Below are 19,453 nucleotides of genomic sequence, written 5' to 3' on the forward strand. Positions count from 1 at the left end.
GTGTCACACCTCCTCTTGGTCAACTCACTGGGAATCACGTTTCAGCAGCAAGGGAAAGTGGGTGTGCGCCCCCCCCCCCAATGCAACCACCCACAATAGTCTCCAGCTCACTCCAGCAATTAGGCTTGAAAAAGAAATTTGGCTGTTTTGCAAGCCTAAATGCTAGAGGGGAGTGATCTTCCTGGTCTCCCAAGAACCTAGGGAGGGAGGCTTAACTCTTCCCTTTCCAGGAAAACCACATCCTGCCCTCCAGCAACCATTAGGCTGACAGGGGGCAAATTGTATATTCAAGCCAATAGCCCCCCCCCAGCCTAATTACAGCGAGCAGAAGTGGGGTTTTTTTGGCCTGGAAGTGGCGAGTGTCACAGTACATGGCAAGATCATTCTTGTCCCAGCTGTAACCACCATCATAATTAGGCTTGAAAGAATATCCTACTGCCTCCAGCAGAATACCCTTTATACTCTTTGCAGGACTAATTGTGGTGGAGCGGGGAGGGGCGGGGCAGGAAGGGGAGGCTGTGAGCTGTTAAGCTTCACAGTGGAAAAATTACAGGCCTCTAGTTCCAATGGCAACCTGGGGTGAGGAGTTCTTAAAACAGGAGGGAAAGATTTAAACCCCCTCCCTGCTATACCACAACTGATTACATTTGATGATACCTACCCCCATTAATGTACAAAATTAAAAATACAGAGATCAAGATAATAATAATATTATTTTTACCCCGCCCATCTGACTGCATTGACCCAGCCGCTCTGGGAGGCTTCCAGCATGTATAAAAACATAGCAAAACATTAAAGCTTAAAAGGCTTCCCTATACAGGGCTGCCTTCAGGTGTTTCCTAAATGTTATAAATTTCTCATCTCCTTAACATCTAATGGGAGGGCATTCCACAGGCACTCACTACCGAAAGGGCCCTCTGATCTTCTCAGTTAATCTGTCCAGGGTAGCTTGACCCTGGGCTCTACCAAACTTTAAAAAAATAAATTAATGTCATTTAAGGACCAGGAGGCAAACCGTATTTACCAATACTATGAAGATGCTTCAAAAGTTAAGACGTAAGCTCTGATACGTTGTACAGTCATACCTCGGTTTAAGTACGCTTCGGTTTGAGTACTTTCAATTTAAGTACTCCGCGGACCCGTCTGGAACGGATTAATCCACTTTCCATTACTTTCAATGGGAAAGTTCGCTTCAGGTTAAGTACGCTTCAGGTTAAGTATGGACTTCCGGAACCAATTACACTCATACCTCGGGTTAAGTACACTTCAGGTTGAGTACTCCGCGGACCCGTCTGGAACGGATTAATCCACTTTCCATTACTTTCAATGGGAAAGTTCGCTTCAGGTTAAGTACGCTTCAGGTTAAGTACTCCACGGACCGTCTGGAACGGATTAATCCACTTTCCATTACTTTCAATGGGAAAGTTCGCTTCAGGTTAAGTACAGACTTCCGGAACCAATTGTGTACTTAAACTGAGGTACCACTGTACCCTCAAAACTGTATCCTCAGATAACTAGAAATAGTATGTGCAGGGCATATCCCTGAAAGTGTTGCTTTTATTAAGATTCTTCGTGGTTTTTGTTTTATAGGCCTTGATAATCACCCAAAATTGTGCTCGCTATGGAGTGGAGGGCAACATCACACTATATTCAGGGCAAAGCAAACTCTTAACAGCGGATCTGAGCTTGGCCGACACCAAGAACCAGCTGGAATTCTCCCAGTGATTCCAGTTGGAAAAAGGAAACGTCAAAGTCCTTAGGAGCAAACTGTTTGTGAAAGCCTGTTTTTTTGTCCTGTAGGGACAGAACAATTTATACTAGACACGTAAAAAAACTTTAGTACCTTTATGTCATCTTGCACTCTAAAGAGAGTTTCCCATATTTCTGGAAGTTTATGAATAATGTCGTCCAAGGGTCTTCCTCTTAGCAAATCATTCAATGCTAGACAGCTATGGCAAGAGCTTAGTCATTATACTTTATTAACACAAAGTTTCTCAAAACCAATAATATTTAAAAAACAAAAACAAAACTTAGAAGGATCATTTTACAAAGAGTAATGCCTACGAAGTGCAGACCTCTTAATTTCACTGAAATATTCTGATTTAGCCCCCAGATCTCTTCAAATATAATTCATTCCTATTTTAAAACTCCCTTCCCTCTACAAAAAGAGGCTTTAAAATAGCAGGTGCTTATGAGAGATGCAAATTTTACAGCAGATTCCTTTATTCCTCCTGCCTGTTGCTCAAGAGATTAAAAAATAAGTAAATAATCCAGTGCTGGAAATCTACAGGTGGAGCCCTGAACCTTCCAAAAGCACCAAACTTTTTATTTACATGGCAACAAGTGGTTTCAGAAAGACATACCTGGACTCTCGGATCCGCCACATGTTACTGGTCAAGTTGCTTATTAAATCATCAAGGATTTCTTTCATATATTTGTCCACCTGATCAAATGAAAATGAACTGTAAACATTAACAGCTTCCCTGTATCCAGAAATGCTTTTTCCTAAAACTAAAAAAGGAATGGAAATGTTTCAAAGGTTGTATGTTAAAATATTGTTCTAAGAAAGATAGGCTAATATGCCTAGAATAAAAATGTAAAGTATATCTATGATTTGGAAAAGAGAAGAGATAAAAGAAATACAAAGAATGATACATTTGAAGAATGCAAAGATAAAGGTGGAAATAGAGATTCAAAGAAGTCGAATTGTGGCGGAGGGAAGCTGCGGGTGCGGGGGAGAGTATTAGAGGTATATGATAAGTATGTAATATTTGCTTTCAATGTTTTTGGATTGTTTTCAATCTTTCTTTCTTTTTCTTTTCTTTTTTTTGCTGTACTACTTACCTAAACAAAATAAATAAATAAAATTTGGAAAAAGAAAAAGAAAAGCTTTTCCCTGTACTACACACAGCATGTGTGTGTGTGTGTGCGCGCGCGCATGCATCTAGCAAAGTGTGCCTTATCTGACCTTGTCACAGCGTCTTCCCTGTTTAAAAGAATATCCACCTGTCTAAAACTCTTTTACACGGGACGAGCTGCCAGAACCATCACAAGAAAGATGGGGATAGAAGGGCCTTCTGTTCACTTACTGCAGATTTGTCTGTCACGAGCGCATTCCAAATGCTGGTCATAGCCTGCCGGATCCCTAGGTTGGGGTCAAACTGGTAACGATAGAGACGAGGAAGAAGCTGTGGGAGAAAAGGAGCAAGCTGTTCCCCAGCTTTGGTTGCGATCACATTAAAACCAAAAGCAGCTCCCTGAGAAAACAAAAAAGTAAAAAAGTACAGTAAATAATAATAATAATAATAATAATAATAATAATAATAATAATAATAATATTTATACCTCTCCCACCCCGGCCAAAACGGGCTCAGAGTGGCTAACATCAAATATATGACACATTACCATAAAATCAAGCAATCAATTAAAATACATCTTAAGAATCAAAGTGAAATCCAATCAGATGGCAACCCGCAAAGTAGGAAGGAGTGTTAGGATTATTGCCATCCTGTGCTGCTTCAGCAGGACTGGTGCGATTTGTTTATATCACATGAGTGTCATGTTATTGTATCATTCAGTTTCACGTCTGATGTGTCGCAGTTCAGTGCGGTTCTGTTCTATGGTTGCAGAGAGAGCAGATGTGATTATGAAGCCTCTGTATATAGTTTGCTAATAAAGTAGTTTTAGAACTACACGAGTCTTTCTTCTCGCCGAAGGATGCTGTGCTCTTCTCAGGAGAGAAGGGTCGCATATTGCCAGCACGCTGGACTGAAGGGGAAATGCCAGCCAGAGATGTGCTAACTGGGTTACACTCAGAGGGCGCTGGGGGTCTGCGGTCTCCCCCAGGGGCATATCCCAACAATGAGGACCTTAAATGCTAACTGTTTATAAGCCTGTGTGAAAGGTTGGGGGGCCACTTTCATGCAAGTTCTTATAAGGAAAGGGGGGAGTCAGACTAGACCCCGGCCAAAGGCCTGGCGGAATAGCTCTGTCTTGCAGGCCCTGTGGAAAGATGTCAAATCCTGCCAGGCCCTGGTCTCTTGTGACAGAGCGTTCCACTAGGCCACCACACAAAGGAACCAGGGGAGGGAATGGAGGCAAGTCGGGCGATTCAAGTAATCCCCAAGGTGGATTTAATACTATGTGAATACAGATATTTGAAATACTTTATAATAATAATAATTTATTATAATTTATTATTTATACCCCGCCCAACTGGCTGGGTTTTCCCAGTCACTCTGGGCAGCTCCCGACAGAAAATAAAAAAAAAATACGATAAAACATCAAACATTAAAAACTTCCCTAAACAGGGTTGCCTTCAGATGTCTTCAAAGTCAGATTTCCTTGACATCTGACGGGAGGGTGTTCCACAGGGCGGGCGCCACCACCAAGAAGGCCCTCTGCCCGGTTCCCTTTAACCTCACATCTCGCAGTGAGGGAACCACTAGAAGGCCCTCAGAGCTGGACCTCAGTGTCTGAGCTGAACAATGGGGGTAGACACTCCTTCAGGTATACTGGGCCGAGGCCAGTATTAAATAGCATTTACTTTATGTTTAATTTTTAATTTTCTTTAATGTGATGATTTTAATTGTGAAAATTACTGAAAATACTTATATTAAAAAAAACAACCCAGTTATTGTACCACCACTGTCGGAAGCAGTATGCCTCTGAATACCAATTACTGGAAATCAGAAATGGGTGCAATGCTGCTGAGCCCTTGTCTTACTTTAGAGCAGGCATCCCCAAACTGCAGCCCTCCAGATGTTTTGGCCTACAACTCCCATGATCCCTAGCTAACAGGGCCAGTGGTCAGGGATGATGGGAATTGTAGTCCAAAACATCTGGAGGGCCGAAGTTTGGGGATGCCTGGATTAGAGCTTCTGGTTGGCTGCTGTGAGAACAGGATTCTGGGCTAGAAGGGCCACTAGTCTCATCCAGCAGAAAGTTTTCTTATGTTCTTATCCCTTCTCATTTTTTTTAGATTCTACAATACTGGGTTTCAGATCACAGTTCAAAAACGGGGAACAAATTCCTACATGACCCGGAATGTGCACATTATTACAGGCTTTTGTTTTGTTCCGTTCCACCGTTCACACTTTAGTAGCCTTAAAGGCAATTACCTTCCGAGAGTTCCACATTGCATGGTGATTGGCCAAATTCATGAACTTGTACACCAAGTCCGGCTGGTTGAGGTCGCTAGCGAGCGAACAAAGCTCCTGGTAAGTAGAAAGACCCTGGCTTGGGAAAACAGGAATGAAAAATTAATGCCACTTTTTAAAATAAAAAAAACAAAAAAACTTCTACTTGCAAAAATTACCAGGAAATGGGACTTCTATATTGTCAAAGTCGCATCCTGGGAGTTGATTTAAATAACAGCTATTGGACAGCAGAGCATTTTTCCAAAACTCTTAAATGGGAAAACTTCCTGATAAAACTGAATGAGGAAACCAACACCTTCAGATTTAGCATACAGTATTCATCGTTCTAGAGAAAGAAGGGGGGGGACACACACCCAAGGAAGCCTTTTTCAGAGTCCAAACGTTGCATTTAGTCAATGAGCTTACCCATCTGGAGTCTTGCCGAGGCCTGATCCCTGGAACATCACTGTCTCCCCAGTCACTTCATGCCTGGCTCTGGAAAGAAAGTATGCTTTTACAGTGGTACCTCGGGTTACAAGCACCTCGGGTTACAGACTCCGGAAGTTTGCAAAGTTGACAATGGGTTTCAAATTTATGGCACCTTACAGTAAGTAGATAAGATATGCTTTATTATTTTGAGAAATGTTAGCAAAACGGTGAAACCATGCTCCTGGTGTGTTTGGGACTAAAATAGGTAGGAATGATCTAATATATCCTTCTGTAAGGTTCTCATTACAGTATAATTCCTGCTCATGGGTGAAGCGATGATAGTTTTATTGCTTGCTCTTGTTAGGACCAATAATTTTAATTTATTTTTTATTTGGCATGAAAATATGTATGTTGCTGCGAGCATAATAATTAGTGGAAGTGCAAAGGAAGTAATGTAACAGTCATCTGTATAAAAGAGAGAGAGAGAGAGAGAGAGAGAGAGAGAGAGAGAGAGAGAGAGAGAGAGAGAGAGAGAGATGGCCAAGTTGGGTTCCATATACAGTATAGTAAAAAAAATTAAAAAACCCTTAAAAGATTAGAGAATTATTCAAGTGTTTGAAATCCATCACGTGGTGAGGAAGCAAGTAGGAGTGAGCACACCAGCTCTTCCTCTTCCATTCCCATCGCTCTCCATAAAGTGGAGTCTTCTCGACTCGTGCAAATCCCCTGCCTGATTTAGAACCTGGTTTTCCAAGGTTCCAAATTCCACAGGAAGCTTGCGTGGTTAAAAACTCCCTGCTTCAGAAGTTATTCTTCCTACTTGTGGAGGGTGATGCGCGATAGCAAGGGGCAGAGGGCAGGGACTGTGTACCCATCCATGCACACCCTCGTTACATGAGCTGCTTAGAAAGCCTGAACAGGGCTACAGATTAGACATAGAAATCTACCAGCTCCGTGCTTTACAAAAGGACCTATCATGAAAGCGGCGTGTACAATGGAAAATGGATCACTTTCGCTTCCAAGGACTCCACTTCATTTTCACCTGTCGGGCAGAGTGAAGTGGTGCACCCACCTGTCAAAATTAGGAAGTAAGATGAGGGTGAAAAACTAATGGACCCCACATCTGTGGGTCCCCTCTCTCATGTAACAGATTGTATGCACAACACAGTTTCGAAAATGCTTAAAAGTCTGTTCGTCAGACAACCCGCCCCCAACCCACTCACAGATCCTTGTCTGATCACTGGACACAGTTGGCCCTGGCAAGTATCAACCACTCTCAATTCCAACCTGATCATTGCCACCTGCCCAGATTTTAACTTGTCTGAATTAATTATAAGATGTATTTTAATTAATTGATATGTTTTTATGCATATTGTGTTGTTTTTCTGATGTTAGCCGCTCTGAGCCTAGTCTCGGCCGGGGAGGGCGGGATACAAATAAAATATTATTATTATTATTATTATTATTATTATTATTATTATTATTATCATCTGAATTCTGCCCCACCTGATTGGCAGTATTTTAGTTATTCTGAAAAGACTTGGGTCTGCAGCATGTACAGTGAATACACCAACTTGTACAAATGTTATAAATGAGCTCACAATCATCCCACTGGCAGGATAGATGGAGCTACAAGGTCACTCAGTCCTGACCTCTACACCCAGACCAGAATTTTCACATTTAGGATTAGGCCGCCATGCAAAAAGGTTTTACACCAGAGAAGCCCACATTCAATCCAAATTGCAGTCTCTAATAAGCATATGGTGGATAACCAGCATGTCCCAAACATCCCTGGGGATTTAAGTGAAATGTTTCACACTCGTGATTCGCAAATGGTGCCCTTCCTTTAGCAATACAGCAAATGTAGGCAAAGGGACTTCAGGTCTTCCTTTCAAAGACACCAGCTAGCACCCTATCTGTGTAATCCTACTGAAATTAATGGACCTAACTTAATCAAGTTATTTAATTTCAATGGGTCTACTCTAAGTAAAACTTACTGGAATACCACTCTTTATATTTAAGTCCTTTATTTTCAGAGCTTTGTCTCTTAAACTACACTCTTCTCTAATAGAGATTCCACACAACAAGGTGCAAACAAGTACCTTCTTCCAGTCATAAGTGTTTCCACAAGAGTAGTAACCAGCTCCTGCTGGTCTTGCTCACTCCCAAGCTCGTACACCAAACCGAGGCCTTTGGAAGCAACATCTTGACTGAGTTCTTCGAGAAACAGAAAGCAAATTTGTATGAATAGGGAATAAGAATTAAGAGCTCTAGCAAAATAAGGATGACATGATGACAGTAAGATATGCTTCACACGCATAAATAATTCAGAAGCTCTGCAAACCAGCTGAGTGTTTGAAACACCACCTCAACCTTGAACTAGCAGAGACATGCAGGCTATAATCGTGATCCAGAAAATCAAGCTCAACAGTCTGAAGTCCTACAAGTTATGGGGAGTCCTCTCTCATGCAAAGGAATGTTGCCTTGATGCATGACAATTCCCCACTGTGCTTCTGGCACATGATAGAAGATTGCAGGAAAAGAGGTTTGCACACTTGGATTTCAATTCCAGAATGCCATAGAGCAGCCTGGAGGAGAAGGGCCTGTGCAGTGTAAGGCTTTGGGGATAACTACAGTCGTACCTTGGAAGTCGAGCGGAATCCGTTCCGGAAGTCTGTTCGACTTCCAAAATGTTTAGAAACCAAATTGCTGCTTCTGATTGGCTGCAGGAAGCTCCTGCAGCCAATCAGAAGCTGCGGAAATTGCATCAGAAATTTGGTTTCCAAAGAACGTTCGTGTCAGGGTTAGAGTGACTACTCTTGAGTAACGACCTTCCACATGCTTGTCTTTCAGACATTTTCATTGGTGCACATTATTTAGTGTAACGGACTGCTGATTCCATGTCTACCCGCTCGAGTCAGATTCCTCCACTGCCCCCCTCCGCGTTTTGGACCAACATAAAAGCCTCGGAACTGAGAAGCGCCTCCCTTTCCTCCTCCTCCTCAATTCCGGCGTCAGGGGGACGGGTCTTCTGCCTGACCGATTCCTGTCCTCTCTCTCCACCTCCCTCTCCTTCTGCCTATGGAGCTGGGGCTCTTGGATGTTGCCAGAGCCCTGGCACTCCCTCTCCATTTCCTGACTCCCTCCATCAGACCCTTCGCTCTCATGACTGCTGGGAGACGGGCTGCTTCGGATGAGGGGGGTGTGTGGTTTCTCTATAAGCCCTCCCCCTTACAGGTCGCAAACCGGAACAGTCACTTCCAGGTTTGTGGCATTCAGGAGCCAAAATGTCCAAGTACCAAGGCGTTAGGGATCCAAGGTACGTCTGTTCTGAAGAGGACAGCGTCTTAGGATCTAGACGACCAAATGGAGAAAAGCAGGGGGAATGGGAACATTGCGTGTCCTATGGCTGCCTGCATAGCTAGGTGCAATAGTAGTAAAAACTTTGAGAGCTTTGTTTACTGTGCACAAACTTCTCTCCCAGCCCATCGTTCTGGTCATGGTGGTCAGTTCCAGGCTCTGCTTTACACATTGATCCAACAGAAAGTATCACTTTATCTATATCATAGCACTAATTTTCTGAAACCAGCGTGTCAGTAGCAGTGTATATTTTTAATTTCCACTTTCTGTTCATATTCAGTAGCCGCTTTACTTCACTGCTTTGCTGAACGACAAACATTACCGTTACATGGGACTGAAACAAATACCGTATACAGGGCTGCATTTAAGAATAACAGTTTGGATAATGCTCTTCTACCTGTATCGATATTTGTAGCAAAAATAGTAATAAACAAAAAGTAAGTTATAATCTTAATTCCAAGAAGGGTATGCTTAAAAAAACAACAACCCAATTTCGATATTCCAGTTTATTTTTTGAACTTATTCTTAAAAGTGCAAAACCAGCAAAAAGACAAAATGAATGCAACTCTACTCAGTAACAACTCCTATTGAGTTCAATGGAAGATACTCCCAGCTAAACTGTATGCAATTGCTGTTTAACTTGCAATAACTTCCACTGCGTCAGCTTTTTCCTTCATCGACAATGCCTGATAATGGTTTCCATTTCTAATAGAGAACACCAAGTTTTTAATCAAGAGGCAAGACTGTGTAAGAATTGGTAGGGCCTCCCCACACACAGAGTCCTCTCTGGAGCCCTCACTGCTGTAATTCAGTAAGATTCCCCCCCCCCCCGGGTATTAAGAAGCACTATTGTTTGCCTTATTGTTACTGGTTCCTTGCAGCTGCAAGTTTCGCCTGCTGCTGGAGGATGGATGCTCAATAACCATCTCTTCCTACCTTTGTGAACCCAGCAAAACAAAACGGAGGAGGGAGATGGCAAAGCACTCCTACCAAACAAACAAAAATCGGGCAAAACCACAGCCAGCCCACGGCTGCCCAAGGCAAAGCAAGGCAAGGCAAGGCAGGAAAACAAAACAAAACAAAACAGTAGGAGAGCCTTGACAGCACCAAGGAGAATGTCAGTGGCTGTTGGCACTGGGCTGATATGGGCACCATGTTGGGGACCCTAATGTTAGTCTGTATGATTCATTTTATAGGGTTTCTAAAACTGCAATGTTATTTTTTTTCTTACTACTTTGTTAGCCACCCTGGTGTTGCGCTGGAGATGTGCAGAACAAACCATGTAAAGTGGAAAGCAAGTACAACTCTACTTACCGTCACTGTCGGATAGAGTAGTTACAAATGCAGTTTGGATTTCTTTGAGATGAGACTGCAAAAGAAGAGGGGGGGAGGCAGCTTTTTTCTCACATTCTTAAGACTCATCCTACTAGAGTGTCTGAAAAAGTCTCCCATTAAAATAAAGAAGAAGAAAATCTGTGCCCAATATCCCATCTGCACATTTGGGGGGTGGGGGGGAAGGACTAGATCACAGGGCAGGAAATTCAAGGCTGTGTATGAACTCAGTATGGCCTGGTTTGCCAGTTACAGGAAAGGATACAGGAAACAAAGGCCCTTTCCCTATGTTACTGTGTTGCCTTCTATGAAAGATACATCTGACCCGGGTCAAAGAGAATATTTCCTCAGAGTCAAACCAACCCCATGAAGTGTGAATGTGTCTCAAGAGACACATCAATCATTCACTTTGTAATCATAATTATTCTGCGATTCAATGCCATCAGTTATCAAATGCAGTGAGATGTGGGACCCCAACAAGGAGCCCTTATACAGTCCCATGAGCTTTGAAAAAAGTTACAGGCCCATGAAAGCCAAACGGTACTATTGCTTCTAATTCTCTTTTGCCAGCCAGGCATTGCACCAAGAACAAATGGAAATCAGTAATACATAAAAGAGGCAAAAGGCGCTGGCTTGGTTCTCATGTCACACTAAGTCAGAAACACCTAAGCAGGCCATCTCTGAGGGAGAAAATCACAGCCAATTTGCTTCTCCCTGGTCATTCAACTGCTGCACTGATCTAAGCGTGCTGTCCAAACCCAGGCTTGCTGTTTAGTTCCCTCCAGACTAACAATGAGTGGCAATCAAGATTTGCCCTTCGGTTTATGGCTCATGGTTTGTCCAGAAGAGCGAAACCAAAAGTTGGGGTTCAGATATCACACTGAGCCATACAATGTCTTAGCTCAGCATAGTGTAGCCACAGGAGGACTCTGCCACAACAGAGCCTATGCAGTTGCCTTGCGCCATGGTTTGGGCTACCATGACATGCAAAAGATTGACAAAACCAGAAAGAAAGAAAGAAAGAAAGAAAGAAAGAAAGAAAGAAAGAAAGAAAGAAAGAAAGAAAGAAAGAAAGAAAGAGAAATTTGCTTTGTCTTCATACCTTAATTTCTTTGTGGGTGCTGAGCTTCTTCACCAGTGATAAAAGCCAGATGCAGGATGCTTGTCTTATGTGAGGGTTGGGGCTGACAATGTGCTTATTCAAAATGACATCCAAGACCCAGGGAACCACGTCGTTAACTTTCGCATCTATTTTAATTAAACAAATGGAGAAGGCGAGAGAAGTTTATTCCAAGCAAAAGAATTTGGAAAAAAAACACGCTGGTCCATCGGCTAGCACTTATTGTTTTCAAATTAGAAGTTCAGCGTTTTGGCCCTTACTGGAGTTTTGTCCAAGTTCAGGTAGCCTCCTGTACACTTGTGCTTAGGAAAATCTGCAACATACACTATGTACGGTTAGAGTGGGATCTAAATCATGACTTTGGTGGGTCAATGTTCTTGGCTTAGGGCCTTGCTGAGATACATTCAGCATCAAGCGAGAATTCAAAAGGATCAAACTCAGAATAAAATGCAGAGACAAAAAGGATCGATGCAAATTTGGAAAACCAGGTGTGTTTAACTGCAGGTGCTTTTTTCTCCTATCAGTTATGAACTGAAGATATTACATCCTATTATAAGGCTAAGGGGCTGGAGACAGGCTTAATCCCAGGCGGCTATTAAGCATTTGAGTGAAGCCAGCATTTGAAGGGGAGGGGGAGAGAAACTGAACAGAAGAGATTACTTTCCACTGATACTGGCCTGGCATTGAACTGATGAAAAAGGGGATAAAGGATTGCATACACAAGTGGTCATTTATCCCAAAACCTACCAGCGGGAGGAGTATATTCTTCTTCAGCTACCATCCATGCATCCCGGGCAGCTACAGAGCTAGTTCCTATTGCAGCACTGGTAATAGCTTCACCAACAGTAAACTGCAGTTCAATTTGCTTGGCCTGAGACACACACACACACAACAGGAATTACATTTCAACTTGCTCAGTTCTCCATTGGCAACATGAAAGTTCTGGCTATTCTAGAGAGCAAAGGGAGGCGTGCCTTTTTGCTGAACTGCTCTGAAGGATCTGCCAACTCATTCCTGTGTTTGGATGCTGACACTCTAACAAAACTTCTAATGACCCCGCAAGTGACCGAAAACGTCACAAAACATGGCACTCAAAGGGCGAGGCAGCACAGGGCAGAGCACGCTTATATAAGGTGCAGGGGCCGGGAACCACGCAAAATGGTCGTCGACTCCCATCAGATGTCAAGGAAACAAACTACTATCTGACTTTTAGAAGACATCTGAAGGCAACCCTGTTTAGGAAAGTTTTTAATGTTTGATGTTTTATCGTGCTTTTAATATTCTTTTGGGAGCTGCCCAGAGTGGCTGGGGAAACCCAGCCAGATGGGTGAGCTATAAATTATATTATTATTATTATTCAAAAACTACAAATACGAAAGCAAGCCTGCTACACCAACTTATCTAAAAAAAGGAATAAATTTTAAGATGCTAAAGCATATCCTTTTGAAAGTGTGACTAAATACTAATAATACTAAATACTAATTTTAACTCTTCATTTTTAATGTATAACATTAGAGCATTACCTCTACAGAATCCATCAATCCTTGTAAGAGTAGCTTCTGGTGGGGGAAATTTCCATCCCCTACTGGAAAGTAACCCAGCGTTTGTATAGCTCGTTCCTTCATCTGAAAGAAATCAAAGGAATTTAATAAAAACACCTGTCCATGTATATAGGTGGGAAGACAAACCTCCTAACCTCAGAAGTACATCAAGCTAGCTGAATGATCACAAATTCTGCATAAAACATTTGAGTCCGACAGGAGCTGTGCAAATATTGTAAGATGCATGAACAGCCAACAGAAGTATGTGTTTGCCATGAGCTGTACAATTTGCCTACCCAAAAGATTATTCTAAATCCATGCTCAACTGATTTGCTCTAAATAAAAACAACAACATACCCCCCCTTTTTTTATTTGGACAATAAGTTTTATAAAAGTCACTCTTTCATCCATAAGAAGATGGGCTTTATTTATCTGCCTCACATGAGTAAACCTATGAACACACATGCATAAAGAAACAATGAACCATTGCAAAACATTACCTTATTAGTTTCCTTGCCTGAGGGAATTCTGGCTAGCAAACTTTCAACAAGATGAAGCTTTGTCAATCCAGTCCCTTCATTCGGGATGGGCAGAGGCGCATTCCTGCCTATTTCCCCCAGTGCTGTACAAGCAGCTACTGCCAAAAGGGGTGAGGTACTATCCAGAAAAGAACCTAAAATAAAAACAAACAGGACGACTGAATTTCTCCTTTAAAAAGCCAGTAATTCAAAAATTTAAGGCAGGCATAGGCAAACTCTGGCCCTCCAGATGTTTGGGACTACAATTCCCAGCATCCCTAGCTAACAGGACCAGTGGTCAGGGATGATGGGAATTGTAGTCCCAAACATCTGGAGGGCCAGAGTTTGCCTATGCTTGATTTAAGGAGACCTAAAAGACAGTAAGACTTCCGGTCTTCTCCAACATCGTCAGGAACAAAGTCAAAATATTAGTCTGGAATCATAGAACTGCAGAGCTGGAAGGGACTGCAAGGCTCATTTGGCCTAGTCGAAGCCCCTGCAATGCAGGAATCACAACTAAAGAATCTCTGCCCGATGGCCATCCAACCTCTGCTTAAAAACCTCCAATGAAACGAGAGTCAACATGTTCCAAGGGAGTCTGCTCCACTATCAAACAACTCTTACTATCAGAAAGTTCTTCCTCATGTTTAGTCAGAATCTCCAAAACTGAAATAACGGCGTACAGTGGAACGTCGGGTTACATACCATCCTCCTTACAAATGCTTCGGGTAACGAGTTCCGCCAACCCGTAAGTAGATGCTCCTAGTTGCGAACTTTGCCCCGGGATGTGAGCGGAAGTTGCGCACCGGTGGCGCAGCAGCAGGAGGAGGTGCCATTAGCGAAAGCACGCCTCAGGTTAATGGTTTCGTGTTAAAAACGGACCTCCAGAATGAATTAAGTTCGTAACCGGAGGTACCACTGTATGCGTAAAAAGAATATTACATCTACAGTGCTTGAGTCTCTTCTTCATCTAGTATCTCAGATTACAGAAGGCGAATTTCTGTATTCATGGGACCACGCCATTTATGTTTTAAGGGTACAGGCCTTCCCCCCACTTATGTGGGGGTTACATTCTGGGGGCCCACATGCGTAACTGAAATTGCATTAAGTGGGGAGCACCAATTAGTTTGCCATTGTAGCCACAGATAATGAGCATCGTCAGTCCCACGTCTAGAAAAATAATGATACATTTCTCATTTCCAGAATTCTTCCAACTGAATTTTTTTTATGTGGAATATCTGGGTTGCAACTGGAGAACCCTTGGTTCTAGTTTGCACCTCATGCTAAGCCAAACCATACCGTGTTTCTCATATTATAAGTCATGTCTTATATTAATTTTTTCTTCAAAAAAACACGACATGGCTTATTTTTGAGGGATGTCTTATTTTTTAATAAAGTGCACGCGGGCGCTGTTTGCCGGGCTTGTCAAGCCCAGCAAGGAGCGCCCGCCGATCTTCGGTGACAGGCGGGGATGGGGGGAGAGCGGAGAACGATCTCCGCTTCTCCCCCACCCCCGCCTGTCACACAGCACAGGGCCGAAGATCGGCGGGCGCTGTTTGCCGGGCTTGTCAAGCCCAGCAAACAGCGCCCGCCGATCTTTGGTGACAGGCGGGGGTGGGGGGAGAGCGGAGCACGATCTCCGCTTCCCCCCCACCCCCCCTGTCACACAGGACAGGTCCGAAGATCGGCGGGCGCTGTTTGCCGGGCTTGTCAAGCCCAGCAAGGAGCGCCCGCCGATCTTTGGTGACAGGCGGGGGTGGGGGGAGAGCGGAGAACGATCTCCGCTTCCCCCCCACCCCCGCCTGTCACACAGGACAGGTCCGAAGATCGGCGGGCGCTGTTTGCCGGGCTTGTCAAGCCCAGCAAACAGCGCCCGCCGATCTTCGGTGACAGGCGGGGGTGGGCGGAGAGCGGAGAACGATCTCCGCTTCCCCCCCACCCCGCCTGCCACACAGCACAGGTCGGCGGGCGCTGTTTGCCGGGCTTGTCAAGCCCAGCTAGGAGCGCCCGCCGATCTTCGGTGACAGGCGGGGGTGGGCGGAGAGCGGAGAACGATCTCCGCTTCTCCCCCACCCCCGCCTGTCACACAGGACAGGTCCGAAGATCGGCAGGCGCTGTTTGCCGGGCTTGTCAAGCCCAGCAAGGAGCGCCCGCCGATCTTTGGTGACAGGTGGGGGTGGGGGGAGAGCGGAGAACGATCTCCGCTTCCCCCCCCACCCCCGCCTGTCACACAGGACAGGTCCGAAGGTCGGCGGGCGCTGTTTGCCGGGCTTGTCAAGCCCAGCAAGGAGCGCCCGCCGATCTTTGGTGACAGGCGGGGGTGGGGGGAGAGCGGAGAACGATCTCCGCTTCCCCCCCACCCCCGCCTGTCACACAGGACAGGTCCGAAGATCGGCAGGCGCTGTTTGCCGGGCTTGTCAAGCCCAGCAAACAGCGCCCGCCGATCTTCGGTGACAGGCGGGGGTGGGCGGAGAGCGGAGAACGATCTCCGCTTCCCCCCCACCCCCGCCTGTCACACAGCACAGGTCGGCGGGCGCTGTTTGCCGGGCTTGTCAAGCCCAGCTAGGAGCGCCCGCCGATCTTTGGTGACAGGCGGGGGTGGGGGGAGAGCGGAGAACGATCTCCGCTTCCCCCCCACCCCCGCCTGTCACACAGGACAGGTCCGAAGATCGGCGGGCGCTGTTTGCCGGGCTTGTCAAGCCCAGCAAGGAGCGCCCGCCGATCTTTGGTGACAGGCGGGGGTGGGGGGAGAGCGGAGAACGATCTCCGCTTCCCCCCCCACCCCCGCCTGTCACACAGGACAGGTCCGAAGATCGGCGGGCGCTGTTTGCCGGGCTTGTCAAGCCCAGCAAGGAGCGCCCGCCGATCTTTGGTGACAGGCGGGGGTGGGGGGAGAGCGGAGCACGATCTCCGCTTCCCCCCCACCCCCGCCTGTCACACAGGACAGGTCCGAAGATCGGCGGGCGCTGTTTGCCGGGCTTGTCAAGCCCAGCAAGGAGCGCCCGCCGATCTTTGGTGACAGGCGGGGGTGGGGGGAGAGCGGAGAACGATCTCCGCTTCTCGCCCACCCCCGCCTGTCACACAGCACAGGGCCGAAGATCGGCGGGCGCTGTTTGCCGGGCTTGTCAAGCCCAGCTAGGAGCGCCCGCCGATCTTCGGTGACAGGCGGGGGTGGGCGGAGAGCAGAGAACGATCTCCGCTTCCCCCCCCACCCCCGCCTGTCACACAGCACAGGTCGGCGGGTGCTGTTTGCCGGGCTTGTCAAGCCCAGCAAGGAGCGCCCGCCGATCTTTGGTGACAGGCGGGGGTGGGCGGAGAGCGGAGAACGATCTCCGCTTCTCCCCCACCCCCGCCTGTCACACAGCACAGGTCGGCGGGCGCTGTTTGCCGGGCTTGTCAAGCCCAGCAAGGAGCGCCCGCCGATCTTTGGTGACAGGCGGGGGTGGGGGGAGAGCGGAGAACGATCTCCGCTTCTCGCCCACCCCCGCCTGTCACACAGCACAGGGCCGAAGATCGGCGGGCGCTGTTTGCCGGGCTTGTCAAGCCCAGCTAGGAGCGCCCGCCGATCTTCGGTGACAGGCGGGGGTGGGCGGAGAGCAGAGAACGATCTCCGCTTCCCCCCCCACCCCCACCTGTCACACAGGACAGGTCCGAAGATCGGCGGGCGCTGTTTGCCGGGCTTGTCAAGCCCAGCAAACAGTGCCCGCCGATCTTTGGTGACAGGCGGGGGTGGGGGGAGAGCGGAGAACGATCTCCGCTTCCCCCCCACCCCCGCCTGTCACACAGGACAGGTCCGAAGATCGGCGGGCGCTGTTTGCCGGGCTTGTCAAGCCCAGCAAACAGCGCCCGCCGATCTTTGGTGACAGGCGGGGGTGGGGGGAGAGCGGAGAACGATCTCCGCTTCCCCCCCCCACCCCCGCCTGTCACACAGGACAGGTCCGAAGATCGGCGGGCGCTGTTTGCCGGGCTTGTCAAGCCCAGCAAGGAGCGCCCGCCGATCTTTGGTGACAGGCGGGGGTGGGGGGAGAGCGGAGAACGATCTCCGCTTCCCCCCACCCCTGCCTGTCACACAGCACAGGTCCGAAGATCGGCGGGCGCTGTTTGCCGGGCTTGTCAAGCCCAGCAAGGAGCGCCCTCCGATCTTCGGCTCTGTCCCCCGATGCGCGACGGCTCGGGGAAGCAGGCAGGGAGCTCCTGCTGGGTCCCGCGCCTTCGCCTCTCGCTCGGTCGGGGCTACACGACATGGCTTATTTTCGGGGTATGTCTTATTTTTCACCAACCCTTAGAAATCCTGTCATGGCTTATTTTTTGGGGATGCCTTAAAATATGAGAAACACGGTAGCTTAGCATGAATGCACACGGATGTGGGTTCTGGGAAAGAAGATCTGCAGTCTCTTTGCTCCTCTCTGTTTGCTGCTGCGCTCTACTGAACTAAACCATAGTTTGGCTTTGCTTGCTGTCCAAACCCAGGCTTGTGGTTTAGCTCATGAGCCATAAACCATAGGACATATAAAGCTCATGGTTAGCATGCAGAAAGCTAAATGACAAGCCCAAATTCAGATGACATATTAAGCCAAGCTATGGCTTAGTTCAGGGCAGCAGCAGAATAACTGGGCAAAGATGAAGTTCCATACCATTGTTTGGTTTAGTACAATGTGCAAACCAGGCAACGCAAAACTTAATCTCATGTTAGGAATTGATGCCAAAGCAACAAACAAAACATAGTGCCAATTCTGAAGTAGTGGGTTTAAGATTGCTAATGCGTTATGAGAGCTTTGTAGCAGAGCCCCTAGTTTGTCCGCACAGTGTGGATTAGAGAAATGGAACCAAATGAGTCAAGTACAAAAGACATAAACTGACCGATCGTTTCTGTCGTTGACTTTATCATCTGGTCTTGTTCTGGAGCAACAATGGTGTTTGGATCTTCCAAGTCATGCAGTTCCACCATCCTCATTTTTCTCTTTGACAAATACCGTCCAACTGTAAATCCTAGAGCCAACAAGGATCCATGTTGCATTTCTAGATTCTGCAGATAAAAAGCAACAATCTCACTAAGGCAGATGCAAATCACTAAAGGATATATACCAGGGCATCATAAGCTCTGCATACAAATTAAAAGCAGCGATGTGACTTTCTATTGGTTATCTAACTCATCTAAAACGGCATCCTCCATTAATTCAACAACACTTAAAACCCTTTAATAAATATTATGTTACAAACACAGAATTGCAAGGATATTTTAAAATATCTGGTATACAATTAAATTAAATTCAAGTTAGTGACATGATGTACTTGTATTCTGGTTGTTTTTTTCAAATCATAACTTGTAGAGTTTTCGCCCAAAATGATTTCCCCCAATTTGTTTGCCTATTTTAATTATAGACAAATCACTGCTTTCCAAAATATTGGTTTGTTCAACTTCTTTAGATTAAAAGAAAATCATCTGGGGCCTACAGTACCTTTACTATTTGTCACAGTCATTAATAAAAGTTAACACAGAATAGCATACAAGAAGGACTAAGCTTACATGATTGTCTTTTGCTGTTTTTATCAGGTGCTGAACCGATGTTTTAAATTCGTTTTCTGACACAGTCGACAATACTACTGAATAAAACAGAGCAGCCAGCTCCCGCATCTCTTCCTTATTGGTATTCATAAGGCCCTGAAAAGAGAATGAAAGATATATATATATACAATTTAACCATGTTATAGTATGTATAAAAAATTCACTAGAATTTCAACAATGAAAACACTGATCCAACTGACCTAAAGATTCGATTTTGGACACTTCTTAGGACAATATGTAACACATAGTGACTAGTTATAGGGAACCAGGCAGAGGGCCTTCTCAATAGTGGCACCTCCCCTGTGGAATGCCCTCCCATTAGATGTCAAGGAAAAAAACAACTATCTGACTTTTAGAAGACATCTGAAGGCAGCCCTGTTTAGGGAAGTTTTTAATGTCTGATATTTTATTGTATTTTTAATATTTTGTTGGAAGCCGCCCAGACTGGC

The 19,453-nt window shown here is 45.9% G+C and overlaps 1 protein-coding gene across 2 annotated transcripts in view; it reads right to left on the reverse strand.

Annotated features, from left to right (window-relative positions):
* Positions 1-19,453, reverse strand: part of ECPAS (Ecm29 proteasome adaptor and scaffold) — a 70,279-nt gene that overhangs the window by 19,631 nt on the left and 31,195 nt on the right. For both annotated transcript variants that reach the window (XM_060268921.1, XM_035140563.2), the window contains exons 20-32: positions 18,966-19,100; positions 18,299-18,464; positions 13,421-13,593; positions 12,903-13,004; positions 12,127-12,250; positions 11,362-11,507; positions 10,242-10,296; positions 7,670-7,784; positions 5,565-5,633; positions 5,121-5,238; positions 3,090-3,257; positions 2,364-2,443; positions 1,844-1,949 (exon numbers count right to left, since the gene is read on the reverse strand). In XM_060268921.1, coding sequence (XP_060124904.1) covers positions 1,844-1,949; positions 2,364-2,443; positions 3,090-3,257; positions 5,121-5,238; positions 5,565-5,633; positions 7,670-7,784; positions 10,242-10,296; positions 11,362-11,507; positions 12,127-12,250; positions 12,903-13,004; positions 13,421-13,593; positions 18,299-18,464; positions 18,966-19,100 — 1,557 coding nt within the window. The remainder of the gene's footprint in view (positions 1-1,843; positions 1,950-2,363; positions 2,444-3,089; positions 3,258-5,120; positions 5,239-5,564; positions 5,634-7,669; positions 7,785-10,241; positions 10,297-11,361; positions 11,508-12,126; positions 12,251-12,902; positions 13,005-13,420; positions 13,594-18,298; positions 18,465-18,965; positions 19,101-19,453) is intronic.

The sequence above is a fragment of the Zootoca vivipara genome, chromosome 16, assembly GCF_963506605.1.
Source record: "Zootoca vivipara chromosome 16, rZooViv1.1, whole genome shotgun sequence".
NCBI lineage: Eukaryota > Metazoa > Chordata > Lepidosauria > Squamata > Lacertidae > Zootoca > Zootoca vivipara.